Raw genomic sequence first — 12,130 nt, forward strand, 5'->3', positions numbered from 1 at the left:
GAAACGTAATGATGTCTGCTGTGACCGCACTAACCGACGGCCACCTTTTTATTTACTTGTTTCTTCACTTGTTTATGCATTAAACTGATCCGCCCAAGTCAAATCATCCTCCAAGCAAACTTTTCCTGGCTTTTTTGTTGTAAAATTTCCATATCTACAAACATACAGTTGAAGTTTACATATACTTTAGCCAAATACATTTAAACTCAGTTTTTCACAATTCCTGACATTTAATCCTAGTAAGAATTCCCTGTCTTAGGTCAGTTAGGATCACCACTTCAGTTTAAGAATGTGAAATGTCAGAATAATAGTAGAGAGAATGATTTATTTCAGCTTTTATTTCTTTCATCACATTCCCAGTGGGTCAGAAGTTTACATACACTCAATTAATATTTGGTAGCATTGCCTTTAAATTATTTAACTTGGGTCAAACATTTCGGGCAGCCTTCCACAAGCTTCACACAATAAGTTGGGTGAATTTTGGCCCATTCCTCCTGACAGAGTTGGTGTAACTGAGTCAGGGATGTAGGCTCCCTTGCTCGCATACGCTTTTTCAGTTCGCCCACATATTTTCTATAGGATTGAGGTCAGGGCTTTGTGTTTGCCACTCCAATACCTTGACTTTGTTGTCCTTAAGCCATTTTGCCACAACTTTGGAACTATGCTTGGTGTCATTGTCCATTTGGAGACCCATTTGCGACCAAACTTTAACTTCCTGACTGATGTCTTGAGATGTTGCTTCAATATATCCACATAATTATCCTCCCTCATGATGCCATCTATTTTGTGAAGTGTACCAGTCCCTCCTGCTGCAAAGCACCCCCATAACATGATGCTGCCACCCCCGTGCTTCACGGTTGGGATGGTGTTCTTCGGCTTGCAAGCGTCCCCCTTTTTCCTCCAAACATAACGATGGTCATTATGGCCAAACAGTTCTATTTTTGTTTCATCAGACCAGAGGACATTTCTCCAAAAAGTACGATTTTCGTCCCCATGTACAGTTGCAAACCGTAGTCTGGCTTTTATATGGTGGTTTAGGAGCAGTGTCTTCTTCCTTGCTGAGCGGCCTTTCAGGTTATGTCGATATAGGACTCGTTTTACTGTGGATATAGATACTTTTGTACCTGTTTCCTCCACAAGGTCCTTTGCTGTCGTTCTGGGATTGATTTGCACTTTTCGCACCAAAGTACGTTAATCTCTAGGAGACAGAACGCGTCTTCTTCCTGAGCGGTATGACGGCTGCGTGGTCCCATGGTGTTTATACTTGCGTATTATTGTTTGTACAGATGAACGTGGTACCTTCAGGCATTTGGAAATTGCTCCCAAGGATGAACCTTGTGGAGGTCTACAATTTTCTTTCTGAGGTCTTGGCTGATTTCTTTTGATTTTCCCATGATGTCAAGCAGAGGCACTGAGTTTGAAGGTAGGCCTTGAAATACATCCACAGCCTATCAGAAGATTCTAAATCTATGACATCACTTTCTGGAATTTTCCAAGCTGTTTAAAGGCACAGTCATTTTAGTGTATGTAAACTTCTGACCCACTGGAATTGTGATAGAGTGAATTATATGTAAAATAATCTGTCTGTAAACAATTGTTGGAAAAATTACTTGTGTCATGCACAAAGTAGATGTCCTAACCGACTTTCCAAAACTATAGTTTAACAAGAAATTTGTGGAGTGGTTGAAAAATGAGTTTTAGTGACTCCAACCTAAGTGTATGTAAACTTCCGACTTCAACTGTTTATTGGTCATACTGTATGGTTGCTGGTGGGATTACCTTTCGGTTTCTCAATACATAAGCACATGTACTACATCATGCAGTACTAAGTTAGACCAAGGATGATCTTTTGCTCCTTTCAATATTAGCATTTGCATTGAGGAATATTCTGAAAATCCAGTTTGAACTTAGCACTTAAAATATATGTGATGACTTGCAGGGCTTTCAAATAAGAGCAGTGGGTTTGTTTTAGGTCCTTACACCTATAAACGTTGCAGGTTTTTGCACCAGCAATGTTTTAGCGGAAATGGGACTGTGTATTGTCTTGAGTACATTGGATCTTTGCCCCACGTCTTTTCCAGTGGCCAGTTTCAATGCTTGACGAACCAATGTTTGGACTATCATCTAGCGATGGTTTATCCCAGTGGAACTGTTGCACACATTTAAGTAAATAGTTGTCTTTGACTCTACCCAATCTTTAAACATAGCTGTTGAGCTCAAATATAGATTTTAACCCTTTGATTGCTCAAGTTTTAAAAGAAACTAATGGAGAACTTGGAGAAAGGTTGCGAAATGCTTTAGTGCTGTAAGCTTTGGTAGTATTGTGTGTGTTTGCGTCAACGTGTATTCTTTGTGCTCACGTGCGTGTGTACATTGTGTTCTTTATGCTGTTCTTCCATGTTTTTTTTTATTTCTCCCAGGATGGAGGAGCTGGTCAAGGTCTTTCTGGATGACCCTGATTGTGAGGTCACACTGGCATTGGGACCTGACATGAGAAAAATCCAATACTGTTTCTCTCTGCTAAAGGTACTTGCAATTCACTCACTCTCTCTCTCACACAATTTCTATCTGCTCAGCATTTCTCATCACCCACTTCTTTTCTCTTTTGATATGTTTGTATTACCTCATTACATATTTTTCTCTCCTCCTCCCCCGCCCCCACACAACCACTATCATCATGTATCTCACAGTGTATACCCATCATTATCATTCCCACACTGGTTTTCCTCTCTGGTCTACAGTCGTGGCCAAAAGTTTTCAGAATAACACAAATATTAATTTCCACGAAGTTTGCTGCTTCAGTGTCTTTAGATATTTTTGTCAGATGTTACTATGGAATACTGTAGTATAATTACAAGCATTTCATAAGTGTCAAAGGCTTTTATTGACAATTGCATGAAGTTGATGCAAAGAGTCAATATTTGCAGTGTTGACCCTTCTTTTTCAAGACCTCTGCAATCTGCCCTGGCATGCTGTCAATTAACTTCTGGGCCACATCCTGACTGATGGCAGCCCATTCTTGCATAATCAATGCTTGGAGTTTGTCAGAATTTGTGGGTTTTTGTTTGTCCACCCGCCTCTTGAGGATTGACCACAAGTTCTCAATGGGATTAAGGTCTGGGTAGTTTCCTGGCCATGGACCCAAAATATCGATGTTTTGTTCCCCAAGCCACTTAGGTATCACTTTTGCCTTATGGCAAGGTGCTCCATCATGCTGGAAAAGGCATTGTTCGTCACCAAACTGTTCCTGGATGGTTAGGAGAAGTTGCTCTCGGAGGATGTGTTGGTACCATTCTTTATTCATGGCTGTGTTCTTAGGCAAAATTGTGAGTGAGCACACTCCCTTGGCTGAGAAGCAACCCCACACATGAATGGTCTCAGGATGCTTTACTGTTGGCATGACACAGGACTGATGGTAGCGCTCACCCTGTACCTTTTGCAGAATATCAGTCTGTCCCTTATGTTTTTCCTGGAGAGAAGTGGCTTCTTTGCTGCCCTTCTTGACACCAGGCCATCCTCCAAAAGTCTTCGCCTCACTGTGGGTGCAGATGCACTCCCACCTGCCTGCTGCCATTCCTGAGCAAGCTCTGTACTGGTGGTTCCCTGATCCCGCAGCTGAATCAACTTTAGGAGACGGTGCTGGCGCTTGCTGGACTTTCTTGGGCACCCTGAAGCCTTCTTCAAGGAGAGCCTTGAAGTTCTTGATGATCCGATAAATGGTTGATTTAGGTGCAATCTTACTGGCAGCAATACCCTTGCCTGTGAAGCCCTTTTTTGTGCAAAGCAATGATGACGGCAAATGTTTCCTTGCAGGTAACCACGGTTGACAGAGGAAGAACAATGATCCCAAGCACCACCCTCCTTTTGAAGCTTCCAGTCTGTTATTCGAACTCAATCAGCATGACAGAGTGATCTCCAGCCTTGTCCTCGTCAACACTCACACCTGTGTTAATGAGAGAATCACTAACATGATGTCAGCTGGTCCTTTTGTGGCAGGGCTGAAATGCAGTGGACATGTTTTTGGGGGATTCAGTTCATTTGCATGGCAAAGAGGGACTTTGCAATTAATTGCAATTCATCTGATCACTCTTCATAATATTCTGGAGTATATGCAAATTGCCATCATACAAACTGAGGCAGCAGACTTTGTTGAAAATTTAGATTTGTGTCATTCCCAAAACTTTTGGCCACAACTGTATGTTCCCTGGGTCCCGTGTTCCCTAAATCTATGTTTCCTCAACAGGCCCTAATTCCCAAGGGCGGAAAAAATAAATATAAGGCGTAAGAGAGGCTGACGTGTGTGCATCCTAACGAAATTATGTCGGCGAGTACATAAAATGCCTCTACCCTATTTTATTTTATTTTTTTACATATATTTTTATCCCTTTCCCCCCCAATTTCGTGATATCCAATCGGTAGTTAGTCTTGTCCCATCGCTGCAAATCCCCTACGGACTCAGGAGAGGTGAAGGTCGAGAAATACGACCCTGCTGGCTTAACCAAGAAGCCAGCCGTACCAATGTGTCGGAGTAAACATCGTCCAGTCGGCTTGCAGGTGGCCGGCCCTCCACAAGGAGTCGCTAGAGCACGATGGGACAAGGAAATCCCGGCCGGCCAAACCCTCCCCTAACCCGGACGACGCTCTGCCAATTGTGCGCCACCTAATTGGTCTTCAGGTCACGGCCGGCTATGACACAGCCTGGGATCGAACCTGGGTCTGTAGTGAAGCCTCTAGCTCTGCGATGCAGTGCCTTAGACCACTCGGGAGGCCCTTACCCTTTGTTCTATTGGTGAACGTACAATCACTGGAGAACAAACTAGACGAGCTCCGTTCAAAACTATCCTTTCAACGTGACCTGACGAACTGTAATATCCTATGTTTCTCGAAGTCGTGGCTGAACAACAATATGGATAACATACATCTATCTGGTTTTTCTTTGCATCATTTAGACAGGACGGAAGCCTCAGGTAAGGGAGAAGGTGCGCAATCTCTAATGTTAAGTAAGTCTCAAGTTTTTGCTCGCCTGAGTTAGAGTACTTCATGATAAATTGCAGTCCCTACTATTTACTGAGAAAGTTTTAATCTATATTTTTCGTAGCTGTCCACAAACCGATGCTGGCACTAAGACTGCACTCAACAAACTGTATAGGGCCATAAGCAAAGAAGAAAATGCACATCTGCTTCTCGTGGACGGTGATTATAATGCATGGAAAACATATTTTTACCAGCATGTCACCTTGCAACTCTTTACAAAGTTTGATTTATATACTTTTTGATTTTGGATCCCGCAACGTGGTTAGCCTCAGTTGTTGTGACCACTACCATCTGTCCCAGGATCATGCCAGACCAAAAAGTTGTTTCTGTAGCCAGCTACTACCTGTTAGCTATCAGTATCAAGATAGCAGGGTTTTCCACGAACAGCTTGAACACAACCCGCGATGCGGTTAGCCCTTCTGGCTGGGACCGCATAGGTGTCCCACGCTATTTGTGGCTGTATTCCCTGCAACCTGACCTGGATGGAACTACATTGTAGAGCTACCAACGTTAGCCAATGCTGCTGCCAACAGTACATGCAAAGACACTGCTTTCGTGCTTACCGCTGTGAGAGGATTTAAAGGAGGACACATATTTCTGCTTTTAGAATTTTGTAATTTGTGTGAGCTCTTTTTGTTCACTTAGTTTAGAATTCCCTGTAAGGAGAGAGACATGGAAGCCCATGTAGCCTAGCTGGCCAGCAGTCTCAAATGAAGGTTGCTATTGAACGTTTTCAACGCTGCAGGAACTGTGTTTATTTTTGCTTTATTCCGGGACAATGTGGACCACATGGACTTTCAATGTTGCAACTGTTGCTTGCAGAGGACTACAGGGGCGAAAGTGGCAAAAATCCTGTGCTATCCTCGAGTACAGGACATTACAAGGCTGCTTCCAACCGTTCTACTACAGATGCCGGGAGCTGACGCTGTCTTAGTCCATGTGGGGTCAAACAACATCAGGAGGGCTAGCTCGGAACTTCTGAAAATATATTTTAAAGAACTGATTCTAGCACTGAAAGATTCCAAAAAGCGACAAATTGTTTCAGGTCCGGTACCATTTTTGGACCGCGGGTGTGAAATATTCAGCAGGCTACTGGCATTACATACCTAGCTAAAAGATTACTGTAATGCTGTTGGAATCACTTTTATAGATAACTTTGACACCTTCTGGAAACAGAAGACGCTCTACAGGAATGACAGTCCATCCAAATCATCTTTGCTCCTGGACTCATGTATGTGCGCACACTAGGTGTGCCCTAGTAGGATGTGCTACCTGTCCCAGACCTGCTGTTTTCAACTCTCTAGAGACAGCAGGAGCGGTAGAGATACTCTCAATGATCGGCTATGAAAAGCCAACTGACATTTACTCTTGAGGTGCTGACTTGTTGCACCCTCGACAACGACTGTGATTATTATTATTATTTGACCATGCTGGTCATTTATGAACATTTGAACATCTTGGCCATGTTCTGTTATAATCTCCACCCGGCACAGCCAGAAGAGGACTGGCCACCCCTCATAGCCTGGTTCCTCTCTAGGTTTCTTCCGAGGTTTTGGCCTTTCTAGGGAGTTTTTCCTAGCCACCGTGCTTCTACACCTGCATTACTTGCTGTTTGGGGTTTTAGGCTGGGTTTCTGTACAGCACTTTGAGATATCAGCTGATGTAAGAAGGGCTATATAAATACATTTGATTTGATTTCAAGGCTGCGTTGAGACAATGACTTATGAATGACCCAAGACCAGCTCAGTTAATCCCTACCATTGTCGCTGAGTTGTTGTAATGCTGCAGCAAATGTACATTATCCCAGGGACTTAATTTATGTCCCCCTAAATGCCCTGCCCTTTTGATCCTACAGCTATTGTATGAAGTAATCATGTGCCTATGAACCAGAGATATAGTGTTAGCACTGAGGTGGTGTGCCCTAGTAGGAAGTCCACTGTTTGCAGCTCACCATGCACTTTCATATCAAATAAAATAACATGAGCATGTCTACTTCTGATAAGCTTCCAAGTAAAGCAATAAAAACAATCAAGCATCTCAGAAAAGTGCTAAAATTAGCCCACATTAACATATGTAGCCTAAGAAACAAGGTTCATGAAATCAATAACTTGTTAGTAACAGATAATAACATGCTAGTAACATTCATATTCTCTGAAACTCACATTGATGATACAGTGGTAGCAATACAAGGTTATAAAATCTACAGAAAAGACAGAAATGCCAATGGGGGCGGTTTTGCGGTCAATATTCAGAACCACATTCCTGTAAAGCTTAGATCTCATGTTAAATACTGTTTAAGTAATATGCAGACCTGCCAACATGCACACATTTTGCGTACAAACTACGCAATTCTCCGTCCATGTACGCAGGTATGAGATCCGAGTTAAAAGTGCACAGTAATGAATAGGGCCTGATTTTTTTATATTTTTTGAACATTTTAATAAAAAATAAATCCACTAATTAAATCTAACATCCCGATTCTTGAGCTGCAACACACAGACATGTATGGAGTTTGTGTCAATGGACATGGAGATTTTTGTGGAAAGGTAAACACAAATTGTTTCAAGCTAGCGTTAGCGAACGTAAGATGGAAATTCAGTGGGCTCTAAAGGGCCAGCAGTTCACTTGGATTTGCTAGTGAAAGAAATTAAATGTAAATCCGAAAAATAACTGGTCGCATTTGTGCGAGTGGGATATACATTTCATTCTGCGTCCCATTAGTTGTATTTTCCACGTAACATTACGAGGATCACACAACCTGTAACTGTAATTATGATCCACGTCACAAAAAGCATTACAAAAGTATAATAAAAAATAAATATAAACATCTTGGCATTGAATGGAGTCGGAATTTAGAAGACTGTGCGATAAAGAATGAATGAGTGTCCGGTATTAGCTATAGAGGCAATGCATCTAAAATGCCCTTGCACTCAATTTGAGATTTTCTCAATTTCGAAATTCTGAAATGAAATACAAAGACATTTCTGCAAAGAAATACAATAGGCACCTTTACATAGGCTGAAACACCGGACTGTTCTGGCGAACAGCGTTCAGATTCTCTTTGCGGTAGCCTACTTTAGCTTTGTGTAGACAGTTTGCGGTCTGTGTTGATGCGATCATTTGTTTTTGTTTTTATGTTTTCAAAATGATTTTGCTTTTAGCGTTGATTAGGAACCGTGTCTAAAAAGCCAATACTTGTGAGCTGGCCCTAGTGACTGGCCCTGTTTGAGAGGTGACAAGCGTTCCTCTACTATAGAGACTGAACTTGGTGGCCAAGGCAAGCTGGATCTGAAGACCTTCTATGCAGATGTCAGAAACATATGTTCTTCTGCAGTAGACTACTTGTGGCTGAAATTTCCATTTTGAGATGTGCTCCTCCAGCATGCAGTGGTTGCTGACATTGCCAACAGGCAGACTGACAAGTTCTCAACTTTTTCATGGCACGCTTTCCCTGCATTATTCCTGAGGGAGCGTCTGTTGATCTGGTGGAAGATGAGTTTAGACTCTATCAGGCAACAACCTTTGAGCAGAGTCTGGTCAACATGCGCATGGATCAGGCCTGGTGAGAAATCGGCACAATGAAAAGGCAGGGCAGCCTGGTCTACTCCCACCTTTTGGTTGTGATATTGGTCAGATTCCACAGCAATGCAGACTGCCAACGAATATTCAGTCTCGTTTCCAACAACAAAACCCAGTACAGAGCCTCCCTCAGTACAGACATGCTGAGTGCCCTCGTTACCAAGAAGGTTTCAATGATTACCAGAGGAACTGTTTGCCACAGAGAAGTCTACCCTGATGCCCTGCTGCGTTAGGCTAAATCTGCTAGCTATCAGGCAAATATGTCTAGGAAATTATTTCCTGAACAGTTGAAGGTCTCCAGAAGATTTGTTCTCACCCACTGTTTCCTATCATAACTTTTAGTTTTTTATTACGGATGACATGTTTATTTGATACTGATGCTTTGCTTCAAACATTTGTTCTTATCATATCAGAGTTTTAAAAAAAATTGCGTGGATAAGACGTTTGTACATTTTATACCTAAACAAATAACTTTGTTATTATTTGTTTAATAAAATAAAATAAACTTGTGTGTGTTCTTTCTAATTAGATCTTGTTAATGACTTTTACCATATGTGTAAATGGAATGCTGTCAAGAAAGAAAGTATTCCAACCCCAATTAAGCACGTGCTATGCGTGCAAGTTGAATCTCCAATTTGCTGCGTGCGTCTGGTACTCTAAAAAGTTGGACAGGGTTGGCAGGTCTGAATATGGCTACAGGTTCATCTGCCTCACCTAAAGCCCATTATTGTGGGAAGCTGCTATAGACAACCAAATGCTAACAGTCAGTATCTGGATAGTATGTGTGAAATGCATGTATGTGATATCAACAGAGAGGTATATTTTCTGGTTGATTTCAATATTGACTGTCTTTCATAAAGCTGCCCACTCAAGAAAAAGCTTCAAACTGTAACTAGTGCCTGCAACCTGGTTCAGGTTATCAACCAACCTACCAGGGTAGTTACACACAGCACAGGAATGAAATCATCAACATGTATTGATCACATCTTTGCTAATGCTGCAGATACTGCTTTAAAGCAGTATCCAAATCCATCGGATGTAGTGATCACAATATAGTAGCCATATCTAGGAAAACCAAAGTCCCAAGGCTGTGCCTAATATAGTGTATAAGAGGTCATACAATACGTTTTGTAGTGATTCTGATGTTGATAATGTAAATAATATTTGCTGGTCTGTGATAGGGCTGTTATGGTGACCGTATCACCACCTCACTGGCAGTCACGAGTCATGACGGCAGTCAAATTGACAGTTTAGTCATGGTAAATAGGCTTCTCCAAGCTCTTATGCTGCTGATGGTCATTAGTAGCCTACCAAACTTGCTAACTGCCTGGTACTCAGCACTCTATTTTCCCTCTAATCACTCTGACATCAATGCAAATGTATTCAAAAATCTAATCCCATGAGCTCATGTCGCACAACATTTTTATAAGCTATGCAATTGTGTGAGAAAACAGAGTGATGGCCTCTTTTAAAAAGAGGAGGATCCCATCAGCTTTCTATAGGCTAGGCCTATCATATTTATTTCTCAACTTTATTTCTCAAGTACATGCTTTTTTTTGCGACTTTTTCCAGATCATAGCCTAACCCGTAGGCCTATAGATTTAGATAAGGTTTGTATCACAACTAAAGTGGCCAAATAACTTCTTAAAATGAAGCACGTTAATACGCTTTACAATGGGTGTAGAGCCGAAATGGCATACATAAGCAGCTCGTGAGTTTCAAGCTTGGGTAAGATGATTTTCACTATCATAATGCACCTTCATAATAAAAGCATTACATGCATAATCACACTTGTGGTCACTTTTGAGAATGGTGTTTTCCTGCTATGTAAGGGCCGTCGTCGGTGAAAGTAGGAGACCAAGGTGCAGCGGAGGATGTGTTCATCATTAGAGTTTTAATGAAAAAGAGAACACTACAAAAATAAACAAAAGACGACAGCAAAACAGTCATGTCAGGATTAACTCTACACAGAAAACACTAGACAGAAACAATCACCCACAAAAACCCAAAGGAAAAACAGGCTACTTATGTGTGACACCCAATCAGCAACAACGAACTACAGCTGTGCCTGATTGGGAGCCACACACGGCCCAAAACAAAGAAATACAAAAACATAGAAAAATGAACAGAGAATGCCCACCCAATGTAACACCCTGGCCTAACCAAAATAAAGAACAAAAACCCCTCTCTATGGCCAGGGCGTTACATGCTAATAGAACATTCACGCTTATAGCCTACTGCTGTGTGCGCATTGCCGCACTTATAATGCTAGTGGTTGTATTAATTTGTGATCTATCGCATCCCACAACTGTCCCGAATACAATAGGTCAAGATTTGTACTATGAGGGATAGTAGACATAGGTAAGTGCTTTTGCGGTTTGTTAGGCCTACTCATCTTGTTGGCTGATGAAAGTAAATGTGGACAGTTCTTCCAATATCTTCAATATGCGCCTCGGAATTGGATAAGGACGCGCGCATTTGTGTCTGTCTTCACTTGTAGCCTGTGAGAAAGACCCGATCCCGGAGAGCCATGTGAGTGAGAGGTGCTTCCACACGCGTAGCCGGGAGAAGGGAATTATAATTATTATATTCAGCCCATTCTTAAATCATACTATAAAATAATATAGAATAATGCCACAGAATTCTAAGCAAAACCTATCTAAAATAAATAATGGATTTATTGTGATGTTTTAGGCTATATTAAATGGATTTATTAGACTTTTTTAAATGTAGATTTTCCAAAGGTCTACATCAAGGGCTTGTACGCTATGCGTGGAAGCCAGGAGATTCTGAATGTGTTTATGTTAATTAACGGTCAATTACCGTGCGACCGGCAGTTATTTGCTTGACAATCACCGGCTGACAAAAGTTTAAGACCGCCACAGCCCTAGTCTGTTGTGTGTAATGAGGAGTAACCAAACGCTGCACTTGACAACACATTTAGGAAATTGCTTATTCCAGTTACTGATAAGCATGCACCCATTAAGAAAATGACTGTAAAAACAATTAAATCCCCTTGGATCTATGAGGAATTGAAAAATTGTATGGTTGAGAGAGATGAGGCAAAAGGTATAGCAAATAAGTCTGGTAGCAACTGACTGGCAAAAGTACCATGAATTGAGAATGCAGGTGACTAAACTGAATCAAAAGAAGAAGAAACTATACTATGAAACAAAGATAAATAATATAAAGAAAAGCTTTGGAGCACCTTAAATTACATTTTGGGCGAAAAGGCAAACTCAGCTCCGTCATTCATTGAATCAGATGGCTCATTCATCACAAAACCCACTGATATTGCCAACTACTTTAATGATTTTTTTCATTGGCAAGATTAGCAAAGTTAGTCATGACATGCCAGCAACAATAGCCGACACAAAACATCCAAGTATAACTGACCAAATTATGAAAGACAAGCATTGTCATTTTGAATTCTGTAAAATGAGTGTGGAAGAGGTGAAAAAATGATTGTTGTCTATCAACAATGACAAGCCACTAGGGTCTGACAACTTGGATGGAA

At 41.4% G+C, this 12,130-nt stretch overlaps 1 protein-coding gene across 2 annotated transcripts in view; it reads left to right on the forward strand.

Moving 5' to 3' along the window:
• kif6 (kinesin family member 6) overlaps nt 1–12,130 on the forward strand; it is a 288,300-nt gene that overhangs the window by 98,925 nt on the left and 177,245 nt on the right. For both annotated transcript variants that reach the window (XM_082957633.1, XM_082957634.1), the window contains one exon: nt 2,421–2,526. In XM_082957633.1, the coding sequence (XP_082813759.1) occupies nt 2,421–2,526 (106 nt within the window). The remainder of the gene's footprint in view (nt 1–2,420; nt 2,527–12,130) is intronic.

This window comes from Salmo salar, chromosome 11, assembly GCF_965601325.2.
Source record: "Salmo salar chromosome 11, fSalSal1, whole genome shotgun sequence".
In the NCBI taxonomy this organism is placed as follows: Eukaryota; Metazoa; Chordata; class Actinopteri; order Salmoniformes; family Salmonidae; genus Salmo; species Salmo salar.